The 27475-nt window shown below is 38.5% G+C and overlaps 2 protein-coding genes across 5 annotated transcripts in view; one reads left to right on the plus strand and one right to left on the minus strand.

Moving 5' to 3' along the window:
• Nucleotides 1-27475, plus strand: part of LOC111184341 (uncharacterized) — a 73584-nt gene that overhangs the window by 15910 nt on the left and 30199 nt on the right. The window lies entirely within an intron of this gene.
• Nucleotides 12482-27475, minus strand: part of KIAA0825 (KIAA0825 ortholog) — a 412907-nt gene continuing 397913 nt past the window's right edge. The window contains exon 22 of the mRNA XM_089908366.1: nucleotides 12482-16298. Within this exon, the coding sequence (XP_089764492.1) occupies nucleotides 16181-16298 (118 nt within the window). The 3' untranslated portion in view covers nucleotides 12482-16180. The remainder of the gene's footprint in view (nucleotides 16299-27475) is intronic.

Below are 27475 nucleotides of genomic sequence, written 5' to 3' on the forward strand. Positions count from 1 at the left end.
AGGAGAGTATGCTAGTTTGCACATTTTTCTCTTTCAACACTTTGGATATATCATGCCACTCCTTCTGTCCTGCTGATTTCTTAGATTGGCTGCTAGCCTTATGGAGATACCCTTGTATATGACTCTGTTGTATTTCTGTGGAAAATGCCATTGCAATTTTGATAGGGATTGTATTCAATCTGTAGGTTACGTTGGGTAGTATGGAATTTTTTTTTCTGCCTTCAAGTAATATTATATGTCACATATAGTATAGACCTTACAACAGTATACTTTATTTCCCTTCTTCCAACCTTTGTGCTATTCATGTTATATATTTTATTTCTTCATATGTTGAAAATTTTATAATACATTGTTATCACTTTTGCTTTAAATCATTCATTATCTTAGAAAAAGATATTAAAACTAAGAAACATTGTCTTTTATATTTATCTATATATTTACATATTTGCTGCCTTCGTTCATTTGTGTAGATACATCGTTTTTTTTTTAACATCTTTATTGGAGTATACTTGCTTTACAATGCTGTGTTAGTTTCTGCTGTGTAACAAAGTGAATCAGGTATATGTATTCATATATCCCCATATCCCCTCCCTCTTGCATCTCCCTCCCACCCTCTGTATCCCACCCCTCTAGGTGGTCACAAAGCACTGAGCTGATCTCCCTGTGCTATGCAGCTGCTTCCAACTAGCTATCTATTTTACATTTGGTAGTGTATATATGTCCATGCCTCTCTCTCGCTTTGTCACAGCTTACCCTTCCCCCTCCCATATCCTCAAGTCCATTCTCTAGTAGGTCTGTGTCTTTATTCCTGTCTTACCCCTAGGTTCTTCATGACATTTTTTTTCCTTAAATTCCATATATATGTGTTAGCATACGGTATTTGTTTCTCTCTTTCTGACTTACTTCACTCTGTATGATAGACTCCAGGTCCTTCCACCTCATTACAAATAGCTCAATTTCGTTTCTTTTTATGGCTGAGTAATATTCCATTGTATATATGAGCCACATCTTCTCTATCCATTCATCCGATGATGGACACTTAGGTTGTTTCCATCTGTGGGCTATTGTAAATAGAGCTGCAATGAACATTTTGGTACATGACTCTTTTTGAATTATGGTTTTCTCAGGGTATATGCCCAGTAATGGGATTCCTGGGTCATATGGTAGTTCTATTTGTAGTTTTTTAAGGAACCTCCATACTGTTCTCCATAGTGGCTGTATCAATTTGCATTCCCACCAACAGTGCAAGACGGTTCCCTTTTCTCCACACCCTCTCCAGCATTTATTGTTTGTAGATTTTTTGATGATGGCCATTCTAACTGGTGTGAGATGCTATCTCATTGTAGTTTTGACTTTCATTTCTCTAATGATTAGTGATGTTGAGCATTCTTTCATGTGTTTGTTGGCAGTCTGTATATCTTCTTTGGAGAAATGTCTATTTAGGTCTTCTGCCCATTTTTGGATTGGGTTGTTTGTTTTTTGTTATTAAGCTGCATGAGCTGCTTGTAAATTTTGGAGATTAATCCTTTGTCAATTGCTTCATTTGCAAATATTTTCTGCCATTCTGAGGGTTGTCTTTTGGTCTTGTTTATGGTTTCCTTTGCTGTGCAAAAGCTTTGAAGTTTCATTAGGTCCCATTTGTTTATTTTTGTTTTTATTTCCATTTCTCTAGGAGGTGAGTCAAAAAGGATCTTGCTGTGATTTATGTCATAGAGTGTCCTGCCTATGTTTTACTCTAGGAGTTTGATAGTTTCTGGCCTTACATTTAGGTCTTTAATCCATTTTGAGCTTATTTTTGTGTATGGTGTTAGGGAGTGATCTAATCTCATACTTTTACATGTACCTGTCCAGTTTTCCCAGCACCACTTATTGAAGAGGCTGTCCTTTCTCCACTGTACATTCCTGCCTCCTTTATCAAAGATAAGGTGACCACATGTGCGTGGGTGTATCTCTGGGCTTTCTATCCTGTTCCATTGATCTAGCTTTCTGTTTTTGTGCCAGTACCATACTGTCTTGATTACTGTAGCTTTGTAGTATAATCTGAAGTCAGGGAGCCTGATTCCTCCAGCTCTGTATTTCATTCTCAAGATTGCTTTGGCTATTCGGGGTCTTCTGTGTTTCCATAAAAATTGTGAAATTTTTTGTTCTAGTTCTGTGAAAAATGCCAGTGGTAGTTTGATAGGGATTGCATTGAATCTGTAGATTGCTTTGGGTAGTAAGGTCATTTTCACACTGTTGATTCTTCCAATCCAAGAACATGGTATATCTCTCCATCTATTTGTATCATCTTTAATTTCTTTCATCAGTGTCTTATAATTTTCTGATTACAGGTCTTATGTCTCCCTAGGTAGGTTTATTCTTAGATATTTTATTCTTTTTGTTGTAATGGTAAATGGGAGTGTTTTCTTGATTTCACGTTCAGATTTTTCATCATTAGTGTAAAGGAATGCCAGAGATTTCTGTGCATTAATTTTGTATCCTGCTACTTTACCAAATTCATTCATTAGCTCTAGTAGTTTTCTGGTAGCATCTTTAGGATTCTCTATGTATATTATCATGTCATCTGCAAACAGTGACAGCTTTACTTTTTCTTTTCTGATTTGTATTCCTTTTATTTCCTTTTCTTCTCTGATTGCTGTGGCTAAAACTTCCAAAACTATGTTGAATAAGATTGTTGAGAGTGTGCAACCTTGTCTTGTTCCTGATCTTAGTGGAAATGGTTTCAGTTTTTCACCATTGAGGACGATGTTGGCTGAGGGTTTGTCATATATGGCCTTTATTATGTTCAGGAAAGTTCCCTCTATGCCTACTTTCTACAGGGTTTTTATCATAAATGGGTGTTGAATTTTGTTGAAAGCTTTCTCTGCATCTATTGAGATGATCATATGGTTTTTCTCCTTCAATTTGTTAATATGGTGTATCACGTTGATTGATTTGCGTATATTGAAGAATCCTTGCATTCCTGGAATCAACCCCACTTGATCATGGTGTATGATCCTTTTAATGTGCTGTTGGATTCTGTTTGGTAGTATTTTGTTGAGGATTTTTGCATCTATGTTCGTCAGTGATATTGGCCTGTAGTTTTCTTTCTTTGTGACATCCTTGTCTGGTTTTGGAATCAGGGTGATGGTGGCCTTGTAGAATGAGTTTGGGAGTGTTCTTCCCTCTGCTACATTTTGGAAGAGTTTGAGAAGGATAGGTGTTAGCTCTTCTCTAAATGTTTGATAGAATTCGCCTGTGAAGACCTGTGGTCCTGGGCTTTTGTTTGTTGGAAGATTTTTAATCACAGTTTCAATTTCAGTGCTTGTGATTGGTCTGTGCATATTTTCTATTTCTTCCTGATTCAGTCTTGGCAGGTTGTGCATTTCTAAGAATTTGTCCATTTCTTCCAGGTTGTCCATTTTATTGGTATAGAGTTGCTTGTAGTAATCTCTCATGATCTTTTGTATTTCTGCAGTCAGTTGTTATTTCTCCTTTTTCATTTCTAATTCTATTGATTTGAGTCTTCTCCCTTTTTTTCTTGATGAGTCTGGCTAATGGTTTATCAATTTTGTTTATCTTCTCAAAGAAGCAGCTTTTAGTTTTATTGATCTTTGCTATCGTTTCCTTCATTTCTTTTTCATTTATTTCTGATCTGATTTTTATGATTTCTTTCCTTCTGCTAACTTTGGGGTTCTTTTGTTCTTCTTTCTCTAATTGCTTTAGGTGCAAGTTTAGGTTGTTTATTCGAGATGTTTCCTGTTTCTTAAGGTCGGGTTGTATTGCTATAAACTTCCCTCTTAGAACTGCTTTTGCTGCATCCCATAGATTTTGGGTCGTCGTGGCTCCGTTGTCATTTGTGTCTAGGTATTTTTTTATTTCCTCTTTGATTTCTTCAGTGATCACTTCGTTATTAAGTAGTGTATTGTTTAGCCTCCATGTGTTTGTATTTTTTACAGATCTTTTCCTGTAATTGATATCTAGTCTCATAGTGTTGTGGTGGGAAAAGTTACTTCATACAATTTCAATTTTCTTAAATTTACCAAGGCTTGATTTGTGACCCAATATATGATCTATCCTGGAGAATGTTCCATGAGCACTTGAGAAAAATGTTTATTGTGTTGTTTTTGGATGGAATGTCCTATAAATATCAATTAAGTCCATCTTGTTTAATGTATCATTTAAAGCTTGTGTTTCCTTATTTATTTTCATTTTGGATGATCTGTCTGTTGGTGAAAGTGGGGTGTTAAAGTCCCCTACTATGAATGTGTTACTGTCGATTTCCCCTTTTATGGCTGTTAGTATTTGCCTTATGTATTGAGGTGCTCCTGTGTTGGGTGCATAAATATTTACAATTGTTATATCTTCTTCTTGGATTGATCCCTTGATCATTATGTAGTGTCCTTCATTGTCTCTTCTTATAGTCTTTATTTTAAAGCCTATTTTGTCTGATATGAGAATTGCTACTCCAGCTTTCTTTTGGTTTCCATTTGCATGAAATATCTTTTTCCATCCCCTTACTTTCAGTCTGTATGTGTCTCTAGGTCTGAAGTGGGTCTCTTGTAGACAGCAAATATATGGGTCTTGTTTTTGTATCCATTCAGCCAATCTGTGTCTTTTGGTGGGAGCATTTAGTCCATTTACATTTATGGTAGTTATTGATATGTATGTTCCTATTCCCATTTTCTTAATTATTTTGGGTTTGTTATTGTAGGTCTTTTCCTTCTCTTGTGTTTCTTGCCTAGAGAAGTTCCTTTAGCAGTTGTTATAGAGCTGGTTTGGTGGTGCTGAACTCTCTCAGCTTTTGCTTGTCTGTAAAGGTTTTAATTTCTCCATCAAATCTGAATGAGATCCTTGCTGGGTAGAGTAATCTTGGTTGCAGGTTTTTCTCCTTGATCACTTTAAATATGTCCTGCCAGTCTTTTCTGGCCTGCAGAGTTTCTGCCGAAAGATCAGCTGTTAACCTTATGGGTATTCCCTTGTGTGTTATTTGTTGTTTTTCCCTTGTTGCTTTTAACATTTATTCTTTGTATTTAATTTTTGACAGTTTGATTAATATGTGTCTTGGTGTGTTTCTCCTTGGATTTATCCTGTATGGGACTCTGTGTGCTTCCTGGACTTGATTAACTATTTCCTTTCCCATATTAGGGAGGTTTTCAACTATAATCTCTTCAAATATTTTCTCAGTCCCTTTCTTTTTCTCTTCTTCTTCTGGAACCCCTATAATTCGAATGTTGGTGTGTTTAATGTTGTCCCAGAGGTCTCTGAGACTGTCCTCAGTTCTTTTCATTCTTTTTTCTTTATTCTGCTCTGCAGTAGTTATTTCCACTATTTTATCTTCCAGGTCACTTATCCGTTCTTCTGCCTCAGTTATTCTGCTATTGATCCCATCTAGAGTATTTTTAATTTCATTTATTGTGTTGTTCATTGTTGTTTGTTTCATCTTTAGTTCTTCTGGGTCCTTGTTATATGTTCCTTGCATTTTGTCTATTCTATTTCCAAGATTTTGGATCATCTTTACTATCATTATTCTGAATTCTTTTTCAGGTAGACTGACTATTTCCTCTTCATTTGTTAGGTCTGGTGGGTTTTTATCTTGCTCCTTCATCTGCTGTGTGTTTTTCTGTCTTCTCATTTTGCTTATCTTACTGTGTTTGGGGTCTCCTTTTTGCACGCTGCAGGTTTGTAGTTCCGGTTGTTTTTGGTGTCTGTCCCCAGTGGCTAAGGTTGGTTCAGTGGGTTGTGTAGGCTTCCTGGTGGAGGGGACTAGTGCCTGTGTTCTGGTGGATGAGGCTGGATCTTGTCTTTCTGGTGGGCAGGTCCACGTCTGGTGGTGTGTTTTGGTGTGTCTGGACTTATTATGATTTTAGGCAGCCTCTCTGCTAATGGGTGGGGTTGTGTTCCTGTCTTGCTAGTTGTTTGGCATAGGGTGTCCAGCACTGTAGCTTGCTGGTCGTTGAGTGAAGCTGGGTGCTGGCGTTGAAATGGAGATCTCTGGGAGATTTTCGCTGTTTGATATTATGTGGAACTTGGAGGTCTCTTGTGGACCAGTGTCCTGAAGTTGGCTCTCCCACGTCAGAGGCACAGCACTGACTCCTGGCTGCAGCACCAAGAGCGTTTCATCCGCACGGCTCAGAATAAAAGGGAGAAAGAAAGAAAGAAAGAAAGAAAGAAAGAAAGAAAGAGGGAGGGAGGAAGGAAGGAGGGAAGGAAGGAAAAAGAGAAAGAAAGAAGATAAAGTAAAATAAAATAAATAAGATAAAATATAATAAAGTCATTAAAATAAAAAAATAATTAAGAGAAAAAAAACCAGACGTATAGAACCCTCGGACAAATGGTGGAAGGAAAGCTATATAGACAAAATCTCGCACAGAAGCGTACACATACACACTCACAGAAAGAGGAAAAGGGGAATGAATCATAAATCTTGCTCTCAAAGTCCACCTCCTCAATTTGGGATGATTCGTTGTCTAAAGGAGGGAAGGGAGGAAAGAAAGAACAAAGATAAAGTAAAATAAAATAAAGTAATTAAAATAAAAAGTAATTATTAAGCAAAAAATTTTTTTAAAAAATGGACGGATAGAACCCTCGGAGAAATGGTGGAAACAAAGCTATACAGACAAAATCTCACACAGAAGCATACAAATACACACTCACCAAAAGAGGAAAAGGGGAAAAAATCATAAATCTTGCTCTCAAAGTCCACCTTCTTAATTTGGGATGATTCGTTTTCTATTCATGTATTCCACAGATGCAGCGTACATCAAGTTGATTGTGGAGCTTTAATCCGCTGCTTCTGAGGCTGCTGGGAGAGATTTCCCTTTCTCTTCTTTGTTCTCACAGCTCCCAGGAGCTCAGCTTTGGATTTGGCCCCGCCTCTGCGTGTAGGTCCCCGGAGGGTGTCTGTTCTTCGCTCAGACAGGACAGGGTTAAAGGAGCCGCTGATTCGGGGGCTCTGGCTCACTCAGGCTGGGGGGAGGGAGGGGCACGGAGTGTGGGGCGAGCCTGCGGCGGCAGAGGCCAGCGTGATGTTGCACCAGCCTGAGGCACGCCTTGCGTTCTCCCGGGGAAGTTGTTCCCGGATCCCGGGACCCTGGCAGTGGCGGGCTGCACAGGCTCCCCGGAAGAGGGGTGTGGATAGTGACCTGTGCTCGCACACAGGCTTCTTGGTGGCGGCAGCAGCAGCGTTAGCGTCTCATGCCCGTCTCTGGGGTCCACGCTGTTAGCCGCGGCTCGCGACAGTCTTTGGAGCTCCTTTAAGCAGCGTTCTTAATCCCCTCTCCTCACGCACCAGGAAACAAAGAGGGAAGAAAAAGTCTCTTGCCTCTTCGGCAGGTCCAAACTTTAGTATGGAATTTTAATAATGTTAATTCTTTCAATCCATTAGCATGGTATATCTTTCCATTTATTTTGTCATCTTCAATTTCTTTCATCAATGTCTTATAGTTTTCAGTGTACAGGTCTTTTTGCTCCTTGGTTAAATTTGTTGCTAGGTATTTTATTCTTTTCTCATGCAATTGTAAATGGTTTTTTTGTTTGTTTGTTTACTTTCTCTTTCTGACAGTTTGCTATTAGTGTATGGAAATGCAACAGATTTTTGTATATTGATTTGGTATCCTGCAACTTTACTGAATTCATTTGTTAGTTTTAACAGTTTTTTAGCAGCTATCACCTTAGTAAGATGTGGGGATAGAGATGGAGGTGCTAAAGCTGAAGACTGGAATGAAGTTATCTCCACCCTATCAGGGACAGGGTCTGATCCCATGTTGCTGCAGTGGAAGTACTTAGGGTCATGCCCATGCTGACTCAGTTCCCTTTAAGTATGTTCTTCCATCTCTCCCAGCACCAGAACCCTTTCCCCAGCATGGGGAGTTCTGAAGCGGGTTGGGCCCACACATGGTCTCAGTTCCTTTTGGCCCCAGACCGAGTTCTAAGCTGCCTCAGATGTACTTCCTGTACAGGTGCCTGCAATTGTTTCCTCACTTTGCTCAGATGCAGCCTCAGGTGGAAGTCCATTTTGTCCCTCACAGCTGATCACTGCCCCCAGCCTACGCCACCCCTGCCCTGTTGTGGAGCTGTTTTGCCGGGCAAGTGGGTCCCTCATGGACTCTCAGCAGTGTATCAGCGTGTGAACTGCAGTAGAGCTGCTGCAGAATTCTGTGCTGGTTTTGATACTCTGCTTGAATAAGCACTAACAGTGGCCACCAGTGTCCCACCTAGGCTCCACCCCAGGACCACATCACCTCTGTGTACCACAGTCAAGTTTTCTTCCCAGCCATGGCAGCCCTAGATCCCATGCCACACTGTGGAATAAGTGGAGCTGGATCATTCCTTTGGATCAGACTGGGGCAGGTGCCAAGGAATCACAGGAAACCCAGCAGCCACGAGGGAAGTCCTCTAACTGCCCTCTCTGCCCTGCCTTTGTGTCAGGCCAACACACGTGCACCCTTCACGAACAGAGTCCTTGCTTCCACAGCCCTATTAGTCCCTGCTGTCCTCCAGCCAGCTAAGGGAGCTCATCTGCCTGGTATATGACCCAGGACTGGGGCACCCAACCTATGGCTCTCACCACTCACTCCCCAGGGTGGGTCTCTGCCCATGCATTTTCCCTTTTCCTCTAAGTCCCTTCCCAGGGGCATTACCTGATTGCTTTGCAACCCTTCCTACCTGATTACGTGTGGATCTTTCTCACAGTGTTGTTTGTACAGGAGTCTTCCTGCCAGTTTCCAGTTAGATTTTGGTGAGGATTGTTCCATGTGTCATTGTATTTTTAATGTGTTCGTGGGGGGAGGTGAGTTCTAGTGTTTTAGTGGAGTCTTTAGGATTTTCTATATATAGTATATATCTGCAAACAGTCACAGTTTCACTTCTTCCTTTTCTAATTTGGATGCATTTTATTTCTTTTTCTTGCCTAATTTCTCTGGCTAGGGCTTCCAATACTATGTTGAAGAAAAGTGGTGAGAATATGCATTTTTGCTTTGTTCCTGGTCTTAGAGAAAAAGCTTTCAGCTTTTTACCATTTAGTATGATGTTAGCTGTGGGCTTGTCAAATATGTTCTTCATTATGTTGAGGTATGTTCCCTCTATATGCACTTTGTTGAGAGTTTTTATCATAAACATATGTTGAATTTTATCAAATGAAATCATCTGTTGAGATCATCATATGATTTGTACTCTTCAATTTGTTAATGTGATATATCATGTTGATTGATTTGTGGGTATTGAACTGTCCTTGTATCCCTGGAATAAGTTCCACTTGATCATGGTTTATGATATATTGTTGGATTTGGTTTGCTAATATTTTGTTGAGGATTTTTGCATCTATGTTCATCACAGATATTGGTCTGTAATTTTCTTGTTACATTCCTTGTCTAATTTTAGTATCAGGATAATGCTGGCCTCCAGGGAAGTCCCCAGCCATTATTTCTTGAAATATGTTTTCTGCCCCTTTCTCTTTCTCTTTCAGTGACCCATATAATGCAAATGGTAGTATGCTTGATATTGTGCCATAAGTTGCTTAAACTGTCTTCACCTTTTTTCAAGCTTTTTACTTTTTGCTACTCTGGTTGAGTTCCACTGCTCTGTGTCTGAGTTCACTGATCCTATCTTCTTCATCTAGTCTTTTCTTAAATTTCTCTAGTATATTTTTCACTTCAGTTATTGTACTCTTCAGGTCTGTGACTACTGTTTCATACTTTCTTGTACTTTCCAACTCTTTGTTGAAATTCTGGCTATGTTTATCCATTTTTCTCCTAAGTCCAATGAGCATGTTTATGACCATGACTTTGAACCCATTATTGGGTAAATCAGTTACCCCCATTTCATTAAGGTGTTTTTCTGAAGTATTTTCATATTCTTTCCTTTGGAACATATTCTTATCTTTTTGCAACAGCTACCTCTCCAGTTTTGAAGTAGTGATGTAGTGTGGGAGATTAACTTCATTATTCAACCCTGGCCTAGCTCTTGGTTGTCTCTCAAACCTTTGTGCTTGTCCAAGCAGCCTATTTTATTTTTAATAGCTCACAGTAGTTGAGGTTGTTCCAAGACCTGTCAGTGTCCCAAAAGGGGGGATAGTCAGTCCACACCTAGATTTAGGCTAATCAGAAGCCAGACCCTCATGTAGCACCCTTTAAAGTATGCAAGTGTATGCAGTTCAGTGGGACTGCAAGCGTAAGCCCCACTAGCCACCAGAATCAGATAATCTGGAAGTGTCCCATGGGCAGCAGTCACAATATTCAGGGTTCGAGATGAGTGTATAGACTCCTGTCTGGGATATACCAGTGAGCAATAGTGAGGCAAAGGGAGAGCACAAAGATGGTTCCCAAGCATATCTTCCCTGAGAGCGCCTCCATACACCTCTAGATGTGTGCCAAACCTGAAATCTGCCCCTCGGGTTTAGGCTCCAGGACAAGCATATAGCCTCTTTAACAGAAAGACTAAGGTTGTGTTTCAGTCTGCTATCTGTGCCCTGAAGGTGGTAGCCTGCCAAGAACTGTCTCTTTGACTGTTACAGTCCTGTGGGACCCAGGAACACCAGGTGACCCCTGGCCACTGTAGCTAGGCAATCAAAGGGCATCCCCTCAGTGGCAGCCATAAAGATACCAGAAGTATATACCAGCTCTCCTCCAAAAGATAATGGCACTCTGGAGCACAGCAGAGGGAGAGCACAAAGATAGCACCCACCCTCCTAGGTCTATGGAAAGGATTACAATCAGCCCTTAGATGTGTATTTAATTAGAGGCCTGCTGTTCAGGCAGCAGCTGTGATGATGTACTAATAGGCCTCTTTCACAGAAATTTCAGGCTCCTTGGCCTGTTGTCTCTTTTTGTACCCTGGGAGTGATAGCTGTATAAAACCTTTTTCTCAATTAGTTACAGTCCTGTGGTACCTGTGACTGTAAGCTCAGCTGACCACCAGAGCCAGGTGATATAGAGGTGTCCCCTGGTGGCACCTGCAATAATTGGGGGTACTAGAGAAGGGTAATAATCTTCTTTCTGGGAGACATTAGTGAGCTGGAGTGATGCAGAAGGAGAGCACAAAGATTGCATTTACTAGCCTCCATTCCTTGAGAGGCTGCCTAGATGTGTGCTAAACCAGAAGCCTGCCTCTCTCAGGCCAAAGCTCCTGGATGAGCCAATAGGCCTCTTTCTTAGAAAGACTATGTATGTGTTTCAGTCTGCTATCTATGGGCCTGGCAGTCTGTGGAGATCTCTCTCTTCAATTGTTACAGCCCAGTGAGACCCAGGAACACAAGCCCCCCGTGGCAGCCAAAGCCAGGAGATCACTGGGTGTCCCCTTGACGGCAACCACAGAAGCTGTGGCCCCAGATGCTTGTAAAAGTTCATCCAGGAGATACTAGCACTCTGAAGCATGGCAGAGGGAGAGTATGCAGATGGCACCTGCCTGCTGGAGTGAGACAGAGGGGGACTGGAAAGGTGGCACCCACTGGAAAGAAAAAAAAATGATGCCCATCAGCATCTGTCCCTAAGAGTATCCCAGCAGGCCCCTAAATTTGTGTTAAGTTAGATGCCTGTCCCTCAGGCAGATGCTTTAAGATTAGCAAATGAGCCTCTTTCACATAAAGTCTGGATGAGATCAGGTGCTTCTGTTTCTGGCCCAGGATGAGTCCTAGCGCATGAATCTTTAATAGACATTTCTCAGATCACTGTAGCCTTGTGGATCTTGTGGATGCAAGCCCTGTTGGTTTTCAAAGCTAGATATTTTGGGATCTCATCTCACAGGTGCAGGTCTTAAATGCTGGGGTGTCTGATGTGGCCTCAAGCTCCAGGTTTTGAGTCCCTTCCTGATTGTGGGTGACCCCACCAGTGGCGAGGTTTATGACAAGATTGTGTCTCAGCCTCTCTTACCCACTTTGATGTGGCTTTTCCTCTTTTGCTCAATGTGTAATTATCACTTAGCTAGTTTTTAGGGGTTTTTTTTCCAGAGGAATTTGTTCCATATGTAGCTGCAGATTCAGTGCGTCTGTGAGAGGAGGTGAGTTCAGGCTATTCCTACATTGCCATCTTGAACCAGAACCTCACTGTGCATCTTTATTTAAAATTTGGGTTTTTTCACATATCTACAACTCTTATTATCTCAAATGGGACTCCAATACAGACCTCATTAAGTGCTTAGAGTGGATTAAATTGTACTCATTGAGAGTCTGGCACAGAGCCTGGCTTATAGTAGCAGCTTAATAAATGACAAAAAATACTAACTCCAAGTTCTTATTCCTAGTCCAGCCCTACTTCCACTTCTCTGCCGGTCCCCCCATGTAGGATATTTCAGTGCCTAAATTCTAACTTGTGATGGACAGACTCCAGGGTGGCTTCCATCATCCCCACCTCCTAGCATTCACACTATTGTGTGATCCCTTCCTGCTGGGTATGAATGGGATGAGTGACTTGCTTTTAACCACTAGAATTTGGTAAAGGAGATGGAATGTGCATGATTAAATGCATGTGATTATGTTACATACAATTGTCACATTGATCTTGCAAGGAGACTCTCTGTCCCTTACTGACTTTGAGGAACAAAGAGGCCATTTTGGCTAGACTCACATGGCAAGAAACTGAGGCCCTGAGTTGATAGCCTGCAAGGTAATGAATGTTGTCAACAATGATGTGAACTTAGAAGTGGCATCTTACCCAGTTGAACCTTAGATGAGACCACAGACCTGGCTGACACCTTCATTGCAGCCTTGTGAGATCCTAAGCAGAGAACCCAGCTAAACCATGCCCGGACACTGGACATAGAGACTATGAGGTGATAAATGTGTATTGTTTCAAGCTGCCAAATTATGATAATATTGTTATGCTGTAGTAATTACTGATACAGAACTTTATTCTTACAAATAATTATTACGATATTTTGAGGGGAAAGGGTTCTATCAGTACAAGGTTTTGGATTCTTTAAATTCTGGAGAAACAAGAGTTTACTGCTTTACTGATGATGCTGTTGAAAACATTTCTCAAAGGCAAAGCAGATAGTTTTTATCATTGTGTGGAATAATAGCTGATACTGAATATACAGGTCTCACAGTTCCCCATTAAAATTTAAAAGCTTTCAGGCATCATGTTAGGAAAGTTCATCAGTAGAGATACCACTTTTACCAGTTTTATTTTAAATTGTGGTAAAAAAGACATAATATAAAATCTACCATCTTAACCATTTTTAAGTGTATGGTTCTGTAGTGTTAAATATATTCACACTATTGTAAAACATACCTTCAGAACATTTTTCATCTTATAAAACTGAAACTCTACCTATTAAACAACCCCTCTTTTCCCCTTCCTCTAGTCCTGAGTAGCCATTATTCTACTTTTTTCTATGAATTTGACTACTTTAGATACCTCATATAAGTAGAATCATACAGCATTTGTCTTTTTGTGACTGTCTTATTTCACCTAGCATAATGCCCTCAAAGTTTATCAATGTTGACAGGGTTTCCTTCCTTTTTAAGGCTAAATACAACTTTTAAAATGTTTTTTAAACATTATGAAATATTTCAAGAATCATTAAAATCATTTAAAAAAACAAATTTTTTAAATAAGAAATTCCTATTATAAACTACCTGAAGCTCGCTTTGACTCAAGAATCTGTGAACTGACATAGTAGGATATTTAGAGTAAGCAGATGTTAGTAGGCAAAACAGTGATTTACTTTTCCTATTTCTTGGTTGGTAGTTTTATAACATTTTTTCATCGACATGACAAATGTAAAATATCTGAAATACACATTATCATCTATACAGTTGATCCTTGAACAACACAGGGGTTGGGGTACCTATCCTGTGTGTAACCCATGGTTCTGCATCCACAGATCAATCAATTCAATGTTATGGAGTACTGTAGTACATATCAGTAAAACATCTGCATATAAGTGAACCTGCACAGTTCAAACGTGTGTTGTTAAGAATAAAATGTATTTTATTAGAAATTAATTCATACTATTTTAACACTGCTAGGCCAATAATAGATACCTCTTTAAAATTACATAAAATACAGTTAAATAAAACACAGAAGGAAGATAATATTTTATAGGAAGATAACATTTTTGTAATAAGCATATATAGTTATAAAATATTAGGCTTCATTCTTATTGTTAACTTATACAAAAATGTGAGAAAGAGTAATTGTTTTGGAGTACCACTTTTTATCATACTTTAAGAAACATATCAAATGTAAAGTCAAAATGATCTGATAAAACAATAACTTATTTAAATTTCCCAATTATAAATTTTACTGCACTATGGCTACAGTAATTTCATAGATCAAGCATAGAAGAGAAAGCAAATGCAAACTCTTCTCTCTTTTCTACATTTCTCTCCTTTCAACTTATCTCATTCTCCCCTTACTATACTTCTTTCCTTTTGGAAGGGAGCCATATAGACATTTTTTCAAGACAAACTAAATCACTTTCCAGGATTAATACAGAAGTGAACAGATTCAATAAAAAATAGTGTTAACAGATGATCCTTAGATATATTAGAAAACAAAAGGAGCCAAATGTGAAATCCTATAACTTTATAAGTTTATTTTATTTAGCTTTTGGATCAATCCTTTTTTTTGACTTTCTATTTTAGTGTCTATTCTAATAAAATATAGTTGTGCAGATTTAGTACATAGACCATCACTAAGCTGAAGGAATAAAGTGAACCATTGCCTTATGTTTGTTGTTATAGTAACTGTTTATAGATAAGAGAATGTGGAAAGTCTAATTCTCATAAAAATTTCTTAGCATTTTTTAGTCTGCATAAAATTTTTAGAAATTATTTCAACCATGTCTTAAAACACTTGGTTTATGATTATACTGGCCAACTAAAGTACATTCTTTAAAAGTAAAATGTGTTATTTGGCAGGCAGTTGGCTACATGGCCGTTTATGTGTTTTTATGTAAGAGAATAATGCAAGAGATTTTCTAAGGTGTCCTCTGCACTCCAAGCTTTACTCTTTGAAAAATGTCCAAGTACTTTCCTTTGGAAATCATGTAGCCTATACATATTTTATAAAAATCACAGAATGTGGGAACATGAATAACCTGAGAACATCAGAAACAATGATGTTCAATGTCATATGGTCTAAAATAGTTCATGATATAACGCTTCTCCCAGATGTCCTATAGGTTGCTCAACAGTCTAATTGTCTTTGCTGTCTTCTTACAATGACAGCCATTTAAACAACTGTGTTTATTAACTGCCCGCTAGATGAATAACTCTATAGTAGGTATCTGGGGAGACTACTGCTATAAAGGGAGATTTCATATTATATTGTAAAGCCTTCAAGGTCTTTTTAATCTAATATCAGGCACTGATGGGAAGAATATAGTAAATACAACCCTACTTGGCATAGAGGCACTAGTACACGTTCCGTTTCCTTCATGTGTGTGTGTGCCTGTGTTCGTGTGTGTGTATCAATGCAATGGAAATAAGAGAAGTAACAGAAACTATGGAACTATGGATAACGAGATTGCTGGAGTGAATTTTGAACGTGATTTTGGGAGAAAGATGGTTTCTAGTTGGGAAAAATGGCAAGCGTGTGGCTTGGATGACAGGCAGGTCGCTGAACGTGGCACTGCTGGTATAGGTTCTGATAGGATATGATTAGAAGTTTGAATCTGATGTTTGAAAAACCACTGTAGGCATAGATATTACTAAAGGTATACTTCAAGAGAGTGCTTTTTGTGGCTCTGATTAAAATAAATTGGATGAGGAAGAGGCTATGGGAAAGGAGACTGGTAAAGTGGTGGGTACTAGAGGCAATTAAGACATGGACTTGGGCTATGGCTACAAAATTAATTTGAAATTTTCAATTGACCCTCAGGGGGGTATGTGACTCCAACTTAACATCCAAATGTTGTATTTAAAAATCCTTCAGGAAAAGATTTCCAAACATTTTGCCTATTGCCATAGATACTTCAAGACTGAAAGAAAAAAAATAATTCAAAGGGAACACGAGATGGCAGTAGTTATATCATATTAAGAGAAAGACTGAGGGAAGAAAAACATTTGAAATTATTTTAAAAATAAAAAATATGTAGCATTTTATTCTTTATGTGCTGTACTCTTTTTCAGTTCAGAGATTACTCAGTCATTGGTTTCACGCTTCACAGCCCATCAGAGGTTCATTCTGACTAGAGTAAAAATCCTACTCCATTACATGTGATTATTTCCTAAAATAAAACTGTTGCTGTTTTCTGCAGATTACTGTTCCTCTGTGTTATCTGAGGCAGAAGAGTCCTGGATGGTACACATTAGTTTTAGATGTTCCAGCATTGCTTTTTCTTCCTCTTCTAGTCTTTCATCCTTCCTCATTTCCCACCTAAAAGAAAAATCACATCTTAGCATTTTTGTAACTTCCAAACTACAGTCAACACTCAGTTTTTCAGGGTTGAATATAAGCAGTCACTGATTTACTGAGTGTTTGTCCTTCTTTATTCTTTTACTCAGTGCCTCTTGAGCAACATAGTTCCTTGGCGCTGCTTCCGCAGAGTGGGCCAGGAGAATGGGAACGGAAGTAGAGTCAAACCAGCTCTACTCCAGGGGGAAGTTTCTAAGTATTGTTTTAAGTGAGTTTTCTATATTTCTATATTTAAAAAATGTATGGCTTCCCAGAATATGCATGCATATGAATACATCTAGAATTAGCAATTAATAAGCAAATATTTTTCATAGTATTTTCCCCTCACTGATCAACATATCAGTGGCTTTAAGTTGCAGAGACATTTGCCAGGAAGACTTTAGCCACAAGAATAATACCAAGCTGAATTGGATATACCTTAAAGGCAGGTCCATCTATTCCTAGAAATAAGATCAGATTTCAAGTAATCAAGTTAAATCACCCAAGAAAAGCAGCAAATTGTCAGCAAGGTTCCATAGAGCATTTGCTAAAGAAAAAAAAAGAAAATACTAAAGACTTTCTAATTCTGGATGATTGGGAGATACAGAACAAAATGTTAGGATATGGAACTATATTTGTATATAATCTTGCAAAGTAAATATCACAATAACCCAAGTATTGTTAATCCTTCCTTCCTCTCTTATATATGCCACTGCCCCAGGAATGGCCATGGCATACCTAATCCAGCACTACAAGGAGTCGTCTGCATATATTTCCTTTTTCTTTTCCTCATTCCTGTTTTTACCAGCCCCTAAGCCATCAGCCATGATATCCTGTCTCAAAAGGATTTTAAAACCAGTGTTGATAATCCTAAAAGACCCTCTGCTAGAAGGGCTTCAAGGGGATAGGATTTCTAACAGATAAGCAGCTGTTCACTGAATGTTTTCCAGAAGCTCCCTATTTTATTATAGTCAGAATTCCTAGATAATAAACAGCCTGTCATACATGAGGAAAGGATAACAATTTGGGGTGAGATTGTTCTGATCTTGTTTGAGTAGTGAAAAGGAGGCAAGGGCATTGCATTTTCCATAGAAACCTGCTAATAGGATCCCTGTTTCCACACAGGTTTCCTTGTTGGAGTGTTGGGTTCAATGCCTGGCCAACCCTAGGAGGTGAGATATATATATGGCAAAGTAACTGTTCTAGTGATCAGTTTGGGAGAATCTTTTATTTGGGGGCCTTTGTGGATAGCTGTGTGTCAGAGCCAACCAGGAGAGCCATGCTTGGGGAGTGGTTAAGCATAAAGTGTGTCCACGGTAGCATGAGTCCTTACTGTCAGAGAAGCAAGTCCTGGGGGACCCTTACTGCAGGAAAGAGCAACCAACACCAGGCAAGAGGAGGAGGGCCAGAATCTGGAGTGTGAGAAGTTCTCTGAGGCATTCACTATGCCTTCTACTAGGAGAAAAACATCTAAAATCTGTGAACTCAAAAGTATCCTGATTAAGAGCACATGCTCTGGAATCACTCTATCTTTGGGATGAATCCATACCCCTCACGTACTAGTTGAATCACTTCAGGCAAGTTTCTTAACCTCTTCTATGCCTCAGAGTTCTCATCTGTAAAATGTGGTCAAAATAGTTTGATAGGAACACGGCCATGCTCATTTGTGTATGTATTGCCTATGACTGATTTCACTCTACAGTGTCAGATTTTAGTAATTGTGAATGACACTGACTGAGACCAACTGTCCTACTAAGCCTAAATTATCTACTATTTGGACTTTTACAGAGAATGTTGCTGAATAATGTTCTAGAATGCTGGTTTTAACTAGGGTGACACCACCTCCCTATGGGGAAATGTGGAGAGCATTTTTGGTTGACACAGTGTAGGGAGTGCTTCTAGGACCCAGCGAACAGAGACGGTAAACATCTTTAATATACAGCAAACCTAAACAATAAAGAGTTGTCTTCCTGAAATGTCAATAGCATCCTTGCTGAGCAACATGTGCTCTAGAATCTCCAAAATAATGTTGAAGCATCCCTATTTAATTTGTGATTTTAACTGAAATAGTGTTTAGTATTTCACTGCTTAGAATACTATTTGCTGAAGAGTAGAGGTTTTGAAGTCAGGTGCTGGATTTGAATCCCTTACAAGCTGTGTGGCCTTGGGCAAGCCAGATGAAGCATACTTCAGTTTCCTTATCAATAAAATGGGAATAATAACAGCTCCTGCTTCATAGAGTTGCCATCAGAATGAAATGACTAAGTATACATAAAACATACAAAGTAGTGCACAGTTCATAGCAAACACTCAATAAGTGATAACTGTTAGTAGTAGTATCATGATCATTTGGCATATTGGTTAAAGTTGCAAATAACAGAAATCCTGACTGTGGTAGTTTACCCAAACAAGTGTTTATTTTTCTCACATAATAAGAAATCCAGAGGTGGGTGACTACTGGCATGGGTTATGTAGCTTGACAGCAGCAGGGCTGGTGCCTCTGTGTTTTCTTGTCCTTTACCTCATGGTTCCAAGATGACTGTTGTAGCTTCAGCATCATGTCCTTGTTTTCAGGCAGGAAAAAGGAGGAAGGGGCTGGAGCTGCACCTGACTCATTTTATCAGGGAAATAAAACCTTTCCCAGATTCCTCCCAGCAGACACTGTAGCCACTGTCTAGGTTTGAATCCTGATTCTGCCTTTTACTGACTGTGTGATATTGGGCAAGTTTCTTAACCTCTCTGTGCCTTAGCTGTCTCATATGCAAAATAGGGGATGCTATTTTTAGCAACTTTTAAACATCTTTATTGGAGTATAATTGCTTTACAATGTTGTGTTAGTTTCTGTTGTATAACAAAGTGAATCAGCTATATGTATACATATATCCCCATATCCCCTCCCACCCTCTCATGGTATACATCTTAATGCATTATTGTAAATAGTAGGTGAGCTATGAATTCATAAAATGTTGCTATTATTTTATGAGACTCTACTTGTATCAAGTGGCTTCCCCACAGCTCCTGCCTTGATGTTCCTTCTCCTACCCTGTGCCCTTCACATCGTTTTATCTGATAAATTCCCTGTTTTTATAAACATGTGCGTAAGATGAGGTTGCTACATATTACAGTGGTTTTACTCAGTGTTCAGTTATACATTTCTATGATCATGTTGTTGTTGCCTCTTGTTTTTCACAAGGGAGACATTTCTTGCCAGTTCACTCTGTTCAGCCTAGCATGGCCAGGGCTGTTTTTGTTCTCCTGTAATCCCTTTGTTATATTTTTCAACTACAGTCTATAATGATGGCATTTGATCATATTATTGGCATTTCTCCTGAAACACCAATAAAACACTTGGATATAAAAATGTAACTAGAAATAAGCCTCCTGATTTAATGTTATTAAACATTTATGTAGTACTTCATATTTACAAAGTGCTTTATAATTATTTATTAGTTAATTTCACTGTTAAACAACATTAACCATCTGGCCAAATTAATGATTTCAAATTGTCCTACTAGTTGGTATCTGAGGAGTGAAAAGTGAAGTCATATTGGACTTTATTCTTCTCAAACAACCCTTTTTGTCCTTCTCCTCTGTACAGCACAGTGCAGACTGGCTTCAAAGGGAGGTTCAAATCAGAGGGGAAAATTATGTCTCTGTTCTCTTCTTCCTGCTGCCCTATAAATGTGGGTTTTCTTCAGGATTCAGTCCTAGACTATTTTCTCTTCTCTCTTGGAAAGCCCCACTTCTAACCCCACATATTCAAATGTTGTCTCCACATCTGTAATTCATCTGTCTCCCAAACAGTAATTCAGTATCTTTAAAATTCATTTTCGTCCCAAGCTCTCTAAATTCAACTTCTTGATGTTATTTTCACTCCCATTCCAATTATATTCATCATTCATATATTTTTTCATAGATATATTTTTTGCTTATTCAAATTGACCATTAGCCCCCCACACTCAGTAACACAGGGTCTGAAGTTCACAAAGTAATTTACGCCTCTACTTCCAATCTTTTCTGCACTGTCAGTCTCCAGTTAAGGGACAACTTACTCTGCAGTCATTCTCACATTCCTCCCTCTGCAATCAGTCCACAGTTCGGGTGCTGTGATAGTGTGATTTGTAATAAGAAATAAATTTTAATCTTCTTGCCAATTTCTGGCACAGAGGTCCTAAAACCCTTGGAATTTACTGTGCGGAGAGCTATAAAGGTGTCTTTTGTTATGTTAATGGAAGCACCTAGGGTTGGAGGCTGGTTACCAGTGGAACCAACCACATGATTAGAGAGCTGGAATTTTTAGTCCCACCCTCCACCTCTGGGGAGAGGGGCTGGAGATTAAATTCCATCACCGATGACCAATGATTTAGTCAATTATGCCTGTGTAATGAAGCCTCCATAAAAATCTAAAAGGAGAGGGTTCAGAAGATTCCAAGTTGGTAAACACATGGAGATTTGTGGAGAGTGGCATGCTGGGAGAGAGAGCATGGAAGCTCCACTTCCTTTCCCCATGCCTTGCCCTAGGTATCTCTTCCATCTGGCTGTTCCTGAGTTATATCCTTTTAAAATAAACCAGTAATCTAGTAAGTAAAAAATTTCTCTGAGTTCTGTAAGCTGCTCCATCAAATTAATGGAACCCAAGGAGGGGGTCAGTGGAACTTCCAATCTGTAGCCAGGTTTGTCAGAAGCCTAGGTGACAACCTGGACTTGCAATTGGCATCTGAAGTTCGGAGGAAGAGGGTAATCCTGTAGGAAGAAGCCCTTAACCTATGGGATCTGATGTCATCTCCAGGTAGTCCCAGAACTGTGTTGAATTATGGGACACCCAGCTGGTGGCAGAGAATTACCTGGTGATATGGAAAAAAAAAACCTCCACACATTGGAAATGGGTGCAGAATCATAGGTGCTCATGATTTTATTGCCTGAACAGTGCAGTATTCCCCAGATATTCAGAGCTCAAGCCTCACACCACTGCTACACCAAACCTTCAATGACTGCCCTGCCCAAAGAGTTTATTAAGTCTTAGTGTTCTACCTCGGCAGTAGTTCTGTTTAGCTGCCACCATCTCTCCTCAGGGAGAAGATGATTCTCCATATTGCCTTCGGTCTTATGTTTTCCCACATTTGCATGTCTACTTTTGCTATTCCATTCACTTGAAACGCCTTTCCATATATCCCAAACCTGCTCATTCTTCAGACTCAGTCCATATCTCACCTCTTTCATAAAGTCCTTCCCAACTACCTAACCCTGATGTGATTGTCCTCCTTTGAGTCCTATAGTACCTAATATCAGCACTATTTTGGTAAATTAACCATATATTGCTTTGTTACTTCTATTACTTTCTTGAGTGATTACATTGCTTTTTTTTCACATGTAGTATTTTTCTTTAATATTTATTTGTTTATTTATTTGGCTGCACCGGGTCTTAGTTGCAGCTTGCAGGATCTTTAGTTGTGGCATGTGGGATCCTTAGTTACGGCATGCAAACTCTTAGTTGCAGCATGTGGGACCTAGTTTCCTGACCAGGGATCGAACCTGGGCCCCCTGCATTGGGAGCATGGAGTCTTAGCCACTGGACCACCAGGGAAGTCCCCATGTGTAGTATGGTTTCATCTATATTTTCAGTTCCTTGAGGAAGACTTTTAATTATAACTTTTACTACAATTGTTTTTTCAAAGAAGATATTTCAAATAGCAAACAACATAGTGCTTTGTACACTATACTCTGTACACTTTAAGCACTCACAAAATATCTGTTGATTGCTATGTGTTAGAAGCTTAGATGTTCCTATGTTATTCTTAGCTGGATTGAAGAAATAATAATCTTTAACCTCTAGTGTCACAACAGGTAGTAGTTGGTATCTAGAATAGGTATTGTTAAATTGTTATTTGTATGAATCATAAATATGAGGACTCTAAGAGCCTTAAAATTAGTCTCCTCATCCTTTGTTTCTACATCATTAGTTGATTCTTAAGGTCTTAAACTCAGTGATCATACCAAAAGACAACAACTTCTTGCAAGTTCATTCATTTACTAATCATCTCCATACCAGTTCTTAGGATATGCTGCTGTAGATATAGAAGAAATAGAAGACTGGCCCAATTAGCAAAACTCTGGGAAACTCTGTCTCAATGAATGGTAATGGTAGGAAATTAACTGTAGTGCACCTCTACATAAAAGACTGAAATTAGAGGACCTTCTAAGCTACCATGTTGGGCTTTTAGTACATTTATAGCTTATGTTATGAGAGATCTGCTTTGGTTTGTAGTTTATTTGGTATTTATCACAATGAGCCACATTTTAGAACAGTTTTACTGTGTATAATTAATTTGCCCATTCATCCAGCAAACATTTACTGAGTACCTGCTAACCTCAAAACACTGGGCTAGGTAATGTAGAAGTGAGTTGAGCTGGATATGGTCTTCTCTTCAGGGAGCTTATTCAGACCAAAAGAGGTCGTCATATGGGCTTGACTGAGTAATTATTCTAAATCCATATTCAAAATCCCATAAAGATTTTGTAGAATATTTCAGTTTAGGTATGAAATGTCAGTGAAAATATAAGGCACTGGCGCCATTTCCTTAGGCTTTATCTTAGCAATTGTTTGTGGGAAAGGCATAATTCAGGCATTTCTTCCTTCGCTCATGAAGCAACCTGTGGTAGTCTTGGGGAATAATTCATGTCCTTCCTCATTCACTGGAAAGGTAGCAACATTAATGACAGAATGCCTCCTCACTTTTTAAAGGTCATTATCAAATCCTATGGTAAAATTGGAAACTATAGAATTTGATGTCCTTCTTTAAAGATGTTTCTGTAGAAAGGTGATTCTTAATCCCAAAGGACAAACTTTAGGGAGGGGACAGATAAAATGCTATCCTAAATTTGAGAAAAACTTCATGAATATTGTGATTCATGAATAACTATGGGAAATCTATTATAAACCAGAAAATCAGCTTTGAATGTAATCACCATGAATATAAATGGCACCATTTTTTAGTAGCTCTTTTTATCCACATAAACTACAGAATTAGAGAGTCTCTTAACTTTGGAGACAGGTCTTTATAATACTATACTTGATAGATGAGACCTACCTACTTTTTTAAAAAATTATTTATTTATTTTTGGTTGCGTTGGGTCTTTGTTGCTGTGCACGGACTTCCTGTAGTTGCCTCGAGCGGGGTCTACTCTTCATTGCGGCATGTGGTCTTCTCACTGTGGTGGCTTCTCTTGTTGCGGAGCACGGGCCCTAGGCATGCGGGCTTCAGTAGTTGTGGCACGTGGGCTCAGTAGTTGTGGCATGCAGCCTCACTAGTTGTGGCTCGCGGGCTTTAGAGTGCAGGCTCAGTAGTTGTGGCACACGGGCTTAGTTGCTCTGCGGCATGTGGAATCTTCCCGGACCAGGGATTGAACCAGTGTCTCCTCATTGGCAGGTGGATTATTAACCACTGCACAACCAGGGAAGTCCTGAGACCTCCCTACTTTCTGATATGTTCTCCAGACGAGGCAAATCCACAACCACATTTACCTAATGTTTTAGAACCGAAGTTTTAAGAAATGTATATAGTTTCAGTTCATCTTCCTTATCATACATTTGGTGAAAATGGAGAAATTGTTATTCTTTTCATGTAACATAGACAATTGATTTATTGCTTAGCTTTATCTTCTCCAAAAAGAATAGTTTAGAATTTCCTTCTATGTAGTAATTTTTTTTTTTTTTTTTTTTTTTTTTGCGGTACGCAGGCCTCTCACTGTTGTGGCCTCTCCCGTTGTGGAGCACAGGCTCCAGACGCGCAGGCTCAGCAGCCATGGCTCACAGGCCTAGCCGCTCCGTGGCATGTGGGATCTTCCTGGACCGGAGCACGAACCCGTGTCCCCTGCATCGGCAGGCGGACTCTCAAGCACTGCGCCACCAGGGAAGCCCCTAGATAGTAATTTTTAATACTTTAAAAGTTTTGTTTTTCTCTGAACTTTGTATTTAATCTCTAAAGTAGTTAAATAATAGGAATCATACATGGGAGCTACGAGGCCTTATACCATTTTCAGTAGGAGCATTAGGGAATGAGAGGATGGCAAAAAATCTCACTTTGATAAGGGATCAGAGAGAGCTTTGCAAACTTGTTTCTAACTTTAGTTATTCCCTCAAGCTAATTAAGGTATACTAGTTTGGGGAGAATTCAGTAGGAAAAAAGAAAGCATTAAGGTAACTCATTCAAAAAAAAAAGGTCAAAAACGCTTAAGAATATCATTTATTTGTACTGTTTTATTTTCAAACTTAGAATAGAGATTTTATTTTGAATATTATAGAGGTTTTTGTGAACTGTAAAGGATGTTCAGTGTTTATAGAATACAATAAATGGAAATCACATCCTGGCCTTTGGAAGTTACAAAACATAACCATTTCTTAAAATAAAGTGAGTTATTCCAACTCCTGTCAAATTACTTTGCCTCAATTTAACACTTCAATATCCAGAAAATAAGGTTTGTCTGTTTATTTTATGAAAATACATCACAGTTTGTTAATATACCACTTAGAACCCCTGAAACCCAATGCTATATATATTTAATGTATAGAAATATATAGAAATAAATAGAATAAATGAATAGTGAAATATATATTAAATATATATATATAAATACACATATCTGAAATCCATACTCAATATAATTAAATATCAAAACTTGCCATCATGAATTAGCAGGTTGGTTGCTTGCTTTAGCCAATAATTTGTTATATGTTTATGATAACTAGCTATATATGCAGTTTATCTAGCTATTTCTGCAAGAATTCAAATGGATGTTCTTTTATAAGGTAGTTGATTTCTTTTGCTACTACTAATACAGTAAAATGAATCGTTCCAAGCTCAGGAACAAGCAGCAAAACCCTTAATTTGAACTTATAGTCTACAGAGACTATCTGCAACACAACTTAACTTTCCAACAACTTGTTTTAATTAATATGATTTTTCTATGTATTTAAGTGGGAGAGTTATATACCAACCAATGGGACAAGTAAGAATGCTAACCGTAACATTTTAAATAGTTATGGCTTAGGGAAAACATAAATGGAAGCATAGCCATCAGTAGTAATGGAAGCTGAACTTTTCCGTTACCAGTAAATTACCCATATTTCCATAGAGACTTTTTTCTCCAGTGGATTTTTAAAAATTCTAAGAGTTTAGATAGAAGTCCAAGGTCATGCTATTTGGCTAGCACTCACTGCTGATACAGAAGAAATGCCCTTTGCTAGGAGAAGTGTCAAGACTGCTGTATATCGTGAGAACCATATTGCTCTTTTTTTCTCAACAATGTATTTTTCTCAGAGTAATGTACAATTTAATGAATAAAAAAGTCTTTTTCTTTTCTAGCTAAATTTGATGTACTTGGAAGTTTTCGTGGACTGTATTCTATAGACACTTGGTGTCTATCCCATTTACTAAACTGCTATGTTAATAGTTACATAAGCTATGCCAAGAAATGTTATTCTTGCTCCAAAAATGATTGTTTAAAAAGTCTTATTTTCATCAAGAAGAAAAGGATTACATATTTGCAACCCTAAAACTTCTAAAAATTGAATGCATTTATAGTAGCCATGTAAAGCTGATGACAACCCAGGCATCACAGGTTGATTTGGCAAGCAGACTGGCACAAAGGCTAACTAACCACTGCATAACCACTTCTGGGGATAACAATCTGATTGAAAGCACTACTTATAAACGTGAGATCTATCAGCTGAAATGCCTGTTTGCAGCCTCTCATTCAAATTAATAGCATCATCATGTTTAGAAAAGGATTTGAAATATAGACCTGGCTCATATTTTATTTAAAATTGGCTAAAAATTTAGAAAGTTTAAAACTGTTCTAGAACCTAGGAGAAAATGAGAGCTCTACATGGTTAATGGTGCCATTATTCTTCATTGAGTCACTGCCTATGTATTCATATTCACATAGTATCCAACGTTCTTTCATTACTGAATGAATGAAATTATTTACTGAATGCCTACTGTGTACTGGCACTGGGGGGGTTTGGAGCATATAATTATGACAGCTAATGCTTATTTAGCAATTTCAATGTGCCAGGCACTGTTCTAAGGACTTTGCATATAGTAATTCATTTAGCCCTCATAGCAACTTTAATTAATTTAAATTTTTTTAATTTTATATTGGAGTATAGTTGATTCACAATGTTGTGTTAGTTTCAGGTATACAGCAAAGTGATTCAGTTATACATATACATGTATCTATTCTTTTTCAAATTATTTTCCCATTTAGGTTATTACAGAATATTGAGCAGAATTTCCTATGCTATACAGTATGTCCTTGTTGGTTACCTATATTAAATATAGCAGTGTATACATGTCAACCCCAAACTCCCAATCTATCCCTCCCCCCTACCCTTCCCCCCTGGTAGTTCATTCTCTACGTCTGTGAGTCTATTTCTGTTTTGTAAATAAGTTAATTTGTGTCATTTTTTGTTTTAGATTCCACATATAAGTGATACCATATGATATTTGTTTTTCTCTGTCTGACTTACTTCACTTAGTATGATAATCTCTAGGTCCATCCATGTTGCTGCAAATGGTATTATTTCATTATTTTTAAGGCTGAATAATATTCCTTTGTATATATATATACACCACATCTTCTTTATCCATTCCTCTGTCAGTGGACATTTAGGTTGCTTCTGTGTCTTGGCTATTGTAAACAGTGCTGCAGTGAGCATTGAGGTGCATGTATCTTTTCGAATTATGGTTTTCTCCAGATATATGCCCAGAAGTGGGATTGCTGGATGATGTGTTAGTTCTATTTTTAGTTTTTTAAGGAACCTTCATACTATTCTCCATAGTGTCTGTACCAATTTACATTCTGACCAACAGTGTAGGAGGGTTCCCTTTTCTCCACACCCGCTAAAGCATTTATTGTTTGTAGACTTTTTGATGATGGCCATTCTGACCAGTGTGACATGGTACCTCATTGTAGTTTTGATTTGCATTTCTCTAATAATTATCGATGTTGAGCATCTTTTCATGTGCCTCTTGACCATCTGTATGTCTTCTTTGAAGAAATGTCTATTTAGATCTGCCCATTTTTTGACTGGGTTGTTTGTTTTTTTGATATTGAGCTGCATGAGCTGTTTGTATAGTTTGGAGATTAATTCCTTGTTG

This window comes from Delphinapterus leucas, chromosome 3, assembly GCF_059928025.1.
Source record: "Delphinapterus leucas isolate spDelLeu-1000000601 "Yukka" chromosome 3, BTC_Dleu_Yukka2, whole genome shotgun sequence".
NCBI classification, from domain to species: Eukaryota; Metazoa; Chordata; class Mammalia; order Artiodactyla; family Monodontidae; genus Delphinapterus; species Delphinapterus leucas.